This window comes from Pseudorasbora parva, chromosome 1, assembly GCF_024679245.1.
Source record: "Pseudorasbora parva isolate DD20220531a chromosome 1, ASM2467924v1, whole genome shotgun sequence".
In the NCBI taxonomy this organism is placed as follows: domain Eukaryota; kingdom Metazoa; phylum Chordata; class Actinopteri; order Cypriniformes; family Gobionidae; genus Pseudorasbora; species Pseudorasbora parva.
In genome coordinates, this window is record NC_090172.1 from 68615887 (window position 1) to 68622143 (window position 6257).

At 37.1% G+C, this 6257-nt stretch overlaps 1 protein-coding gene across 1 annotated transcript; it reads right to left on the reverse strand.

Annotated features, from left to right (window-relative positions):
• Window positions 1–563: 563 nt before the first annotated feature.
• LOC137075704 (fucolectin-1-like) lies at window positions 564–5850 on the reverse strand. Its single transcript, XM_067444644.1, has 6 exons — window positions 5714–5850; window positions 5473–5618; window positions 3533–3812; window positions 3293–3432; window positions 1299–1378; window positions 564–650 (listed from the first exon to the last, which is right to left on the reverse strand). The coding sequence occupies exons 1-6, from the start codon at window positions 5848–5850 to the stop codon at window positions 564–566; spliced, it is 870 nt and encodes a 289-aa protein (XP_067300745.1).
• Window positions 5851–6257: the final 407 nt, after the last annotated feature.

The following is a 6257-nucleotide window of genomic DNA, read 5'->3' on the forward strand; positions in this document are numbered from 1 at the left end:
GCACATTTAGGAAGTAATCATCTTTAATAAATCTGGGAGTAGTGTTTTTTAATTTTATTTTGGAGCTTTGATATCAGATTTGGGGCAGGAAGTGAGAAGAGATATAGGCTACTTTTATATACAATGGGGTCCACAAGTCTAATTTTAACCTGTTGATATTTTCTTCAGAATCTACAAAGTAAATAAATAACCACACACCGTTGCAGCTTTCCAAACTCTTTTTTTATTTTTTTTAGCATCAAAATAACTTCAATCACAGCAGAGAATCAGTGACATGCTTTAGGATAAAATACCTTAATTAGATGTTAGAAAGCACATTAAATATTATTGTAATTATTAAGTAGAAGTGTTTGAAGAGGCTTATAGTAAATAAATCAAGAAATCTACTATTTTGAATCGTTGTCCTTTTAAAGGTACTTTCCATGGTGTCATGTTTCTTTATCGCAACCTGTAAATTAAAATGTTTTGCTTAATATAGCACATGTTTTTTCATAATAATTTAAATTCATGAAGCTTATTTCATAAATTGTGAGAACAGACTCGCGTTTAGCAGCGTTCACCTTTCAGGGGTTTGAGATCGCCGGCTCAGGTGTTTGAGACCAACGCAGTGTCACGTTTGTTAATCCTCTATCACCCAGAGCAGATCTCATCTGGAAATGACAGATTCATAGTAAACTGATTCGATTGGAATAGGACAATACGCTCAAATCTCTCATTCTGTTGTGCTTCTAAGGGTTTTTTAGGTATGATAAATTAGTCAGCCACAACCAAACATACTTTTACATTGCAGATGTTTTAAAAATAGTGTTTATTGTCCATTTAAGGGAAAAATATTTGGGGTCCGGTTTTGTTCAAAATATCTTCAAACATATCTGCATGTAATTGAATGTGTTTTATATGTGTTGATGTGAATTTTTGTAGACATCATACACCAGGTCTAAATTATTTTTTTACTGCAGTTCTCACCCAGCTATAAGGAAGCGCTGTAGGCCTACTTTAAATTAGCATCAGCCTGCCTCAGTTGTCATGTGTGAGAAATTTGCCTGTTTGCTTGGTACATGAATATGATTTTCTCACTTTTGAATTGATCTTATTTTTGTGCACGACTCTATTTTAGGATTATATAGGGCCCTATTAAATCCGTTTCCCCCTAAATTCAGATATTTCTATTTTTATGGCTTCCATTTTTTCTTCCAATTAATATATATATTTTTAATTGTGTTTCTGTCTGCATTATCTGCATCACACACATGATAGGGCTCTAATGTTTATAGTCTCTCCCTCACCTTTATGAGAACGTTTTCTCTCATTTTCAGGTTGGTCAGATCTGCTCTGGAGTTAATCTGCATCTTTACAAATGTTTGTTTTAAAACAGGACCTAAACACAAACAAACATTAACATATTTAGACATTCATGTAAATGCATAAAACATACAAAGAGACATTATAAGTTCAGTTTGCATTCATTAAAAAGTATTAGCGCTCCTTACCATGTCTCTATGACAAAAAAAAATATAGCAATATAAAGATGATTAATTATTTTTCGATATTAGGTGTGGGTGATATGACTAAAATGTTAAATTAAACGTGCAGTATGCAACTTTTGGCCACTAGGGGTCACTCATTCAAAATAATAACAACTGACGTACTTTGATGACGTCGGGAAAGTGCGTGTGCTCATGGGAGTTGTTGTCATTATTGCCACTGTCAACCAGCGAATCTGGCATCTCCAGCAGAAAACATGCTCACTGACAAGGTAATTGTTATATTACATCTCTATTATTGTTAAGTTTAGTTACGGCTTTTCACTTTATGTAATGTCAATCTAATGAAATAGCAGCGAGCTACCGTTACTTAACAAACTTATCAGTAACGTTAGATAATGTGCGAGACAGAATGTTGTGCGGGCGGTCGCTATGTCAACACACCTATAAGTTGGTAGGCTATGTTAACATATTAACCGCGCATCATAATTTGAGTTACTCAAATTATAGATATGTTGACATGGCATCCGCGATTGTCGAACATTCTGTATATCAACTCTTCAATAAGGAAATAAATTTCAATTTAGTTTATCATTACCAACATAAAACATAGTAAATGAGAGAACCAGCACCAGCAATACGTTCATTGGAACACGCGCTGTGTCGCTCCCCACGTTCATCAATCATTCTAATAAACATTTATTTTGGAACTCAGAGATATATGAATAAGTAGATCATTATTAAATCGATATTATATGTAGCTAGTATTAACATATGATAAAAGTGACGGTCACCTTATATTATTTGACCAAGATAGTGGGATATTACCTTATGAAGCTAACGTTACTTTCTCCAGCTACATATAAAACCAATAATAGCTAGTCCATCTGCGTTTTACACATGACATCATCGTGTCACCAAATATACGGATAGAAATACTTTTGAATCAGTTTTTAAAAAAATAGCTCTTTCAGTCTCCAAAAACAGAGAATCCGCCTGTTTGAAAAGCCGATACAAAATGTATAACATTACGTATTCAGCTAAACGCGTCTCACTGTGGTCAAGATCGCTATGCAATATGCAAACATACAGCATGTTATGATTATATGATTATTATGTTAGCTGAATGGTTACTTAAATGACCTGTTTATTAAAACGCAAGCGAGATCAGCATCTCTCTGCAGTCCGAGCTTGTCACGAAGATTTCGCCATCTTTCAAAGGCTTCTCCAAGGTTTACACGTCTCTTGCTTCTTCTACTGTCCCAAAATCTTCTCGGGTCATTTTTTTCACCCGTACGTTTGCGCTTTGTTGAGCTGGCAAAACGTACAGGCAAAGAGTAGTCATGATCCATTATCATACAGACTTTTTTGTACGGGGGTTCCCCTTATACTGTCTGTCAGTGTTCCTCTTTGAGTTTGGCGGTTCCGCCCATAGGTTCCGCCGAGTTCGCAGGAAGCAAGACGCAAACGTGGATATGACGTGAAAGACTGGCGACATAACGGAAATAAAGACACGGTCCGTGTCTTCGAATTAAAATATTAATTTCTCTGGATTTAGAAGTTAATTGGAACTGTCGGGATAATGTAAACACACAACTTTAAAAAATATATAACATAGATATAGTGATCTTTTATATTTTTAATGCTGAAACATTACATATTGTGCCTTTAAGATTTTGAGAGTAAAAGACAAATTTTCATTTCACAATACACATTCACCTCTGCCCCAGTCCATTTACTAGGACTGGGCAATATGATGGTCATACTGTCCTGTCCTAGGAAATACGAATACTACAGATGTAGGCTACCTTTTCCAAAAACCTCCACCTCACAGAGAGTGAGTATCTTTTTGTTTCCAGGAAGGATCAGATTCACATAACGTCCCTCCATCTCACTACATGAGTAGCTGTAGGACTCGCCTGCTGCAATAGCAGGAATAACAGCACATCTTTAGACAGAGAAAGAGAAACCGATGAATGAGATAAAGATACTGTCATATTCACATTTTTACTCAAGCTCTCCCGTTCTTTTGACCTCAAGAGTCTCACATGGGATTGCTGTTGCCGTTGTTCTCCAAAGAGTTCCCGATGTGAATCTCTAATCCATCTAACTGTTCTGCACAGCAGTCATTTCGGTTAGTGACGACCACTTTACTAACTCTGTACACATCATGCAGATCCAGCCTCCACCACGGGTTAGTCTCATTAAGGGTTGAGGAGCATCCTGTGTGCACCTGCTGGAGACCTCGATTACCATCAATGGCCTTTTGAGCAAACCAGTCCCCAGATGTTGACGACTGTGTAGTGGCTTTATCTACTGCCAGATTTCCTAGAAAATGCATTAAGAAGAGCACTTTCATGTGAATCTTTTGCATAAAAACTCTGGACAGAAACACCAAGCTAGCATTCAAAAAGCATGCTTTCGAAAGAGGCGGATAAGTTTTTATTTGTCGTGATTACACACCATGTAAAATGTGGTGTTGCCCAGACCTATCCGCAAGAGGCATCAAAACTTGCGATACTCCTATACATCGCGTCAGGGATTCTCTTTTGCGTAAGTCGACTCGTGTAAAACTTTCCGCCATAAGTTGGTTATTTCAGTGTATAAAGTATGAAATCTAAAAAATGTTCTTACACAAACACACCACTTCGCTTCAGAGGGCCTTTTTTAACCCCCAGAGACCTGTTGCGCAGTTATATGATGGATACATGCACTTTTATAGAAACGAAACAACCCTTAAAGGGGTACTTCAGCGCTGGGAATATGAATCTGTATTTAAACTGGGTCATTAATGTAGTAGAAATGTGAAATTATTTTTGAATTTAGTGCCTTCTAGACTGAGAAAAGACAGAAAATGTATTTTTGTCTCATGGGGATGAAAGACTACAATTCCCAGAATGCTTCACTGCCCTGTGAGGCCGTTCCCAAAGCCCCTGAATGGGAGAAGGGGGAAATGGCTCCCTCTGCTGGCTGTAGTCTTTAGCCTCTGGGCAAACATTCCAAAGATGACCCAAATATCGTCAATTTGCGTCACAAGAGGAATTTTTCCAGAAATAAAATGCATAAATCTTTTGTCTCAGGGGGATATGAGGGGGGAAAGCACAATCATTTGAATATACTCCAGGGTTTCTACTGATACAAAGCCATATGCTAATCACTGAAGTAACCCTTTAATTCCCATTAGCTCTCCTTTAAAGAGCAAGGACTTTTTAAATATTTAATAAATTATATTATTATCAATATTATTGTATAAATGTATGATTAAGAACCTTTAGAAAATATTAATAAGGTCAAGGCCCATATAAACTCTACAGGAAAGGGGCCGGAGATTAGGAATGGAGAGAGGTGACCATGTCTATCTCGGGGATGTCTGTTGGTTGTGCTCACTGGCAATTGTGGAGTTGCTCCCAGACCTAGAAAATAAAATAGTGAATATCTACAATAACGTTACTGACTATTCTAAAGTTATTATTCTTATTACTTATAATATTACTGTTATTATATATTACTAGTACTACCACTTCTGCTACTATTATCATGAATACTATTGTTGTTATTACTACCTCGATTACTACAACTATTATTATTACTAATACTATTATCATTATTATAATTTGCTACTATTGCTATTGTTAACATGAATACTATTGCTATTACTACCACTTCTGCTACTATTATTTTTGTTGTTATACTTATTTTTATTATGATTACTACTGCTACTAAAACTCTATTCATATTATTTTTTCCCTCTCCTCTTCTGTACGTGTATCATTGATCCCCCACCTTGTATAAGCTATTATTTTGTCACTTTGCAATTTTGCTCAATAAAAAAAACAACAATATAAACTCTACTTGATTCTGTTTAGAATTGTAACTTAAATTGACCCTTAGCAGGACTTGGCTTGTTTGGTTTGTGTGCACTGCGACTTGAGACTTTGAACACGTTTGACTTTCTCCCACCTCTGATGAAATGTGCTCCGTGATTTACCTAACAAATACCCATAGACTCCAACCTCACAGAGAGTAAGAATCTTCTGATCTCCAGGAAGATGAACAATTACGTAGCGTCCCTCCATCGCACCGCACGAGTAGTTGGCCGTGGCTCCAGAAGGAATAGAAAAAATTATGGCACATCTGTATACAGAAAGAATATAATTTCGGTTTATTCGGTTATCAGTTTAGGTTCATTCTCAGCTGTAGTCCAAGATATTATTCAAAGAGAGCCTCACATTGGGTTGCTGTAAACGTCAGCCGGGAAGTTTCCGACACGAATCACTGCCCCGTTTATCCTTTGATATACCGTGTCACCAAATCTGTTAGTGATGGCTACTGTGTTCACTTGGTATTCATTGAGTAGATCCACCATCCACCATGGGTCAGTTTGTATGCCAGCGTGGGCACAGCTATCATTCAAACCATCAACAGCATATCTAGGAATCCAACTCTCGAACGGTGATGAAAGACTCGCGGTTCGCCATAGCGCTGCGTTCTCTGGAAAATGATCTAGGTCAGTGAAACATCATTGCAAACTTACAAAACTTTATTACTGGCAGAGTTCTCCAAAAGCATTTTATTGAAATAATCTTACTATAGGGCTTCTGAGGTCACGTAACCCATTCTGTTTATGACGCCATTTTGGCAGGCAGGAACAGCCGGCACCAGCATGAGTTTCAAGGCTACGGAGTTCACTAGGCACTTTAATTCAAAAGACATAGACTTGTACTTAGCAAAACTTAATAGATTAAACAAAACAGATCTCTATGGCCCCAGGTG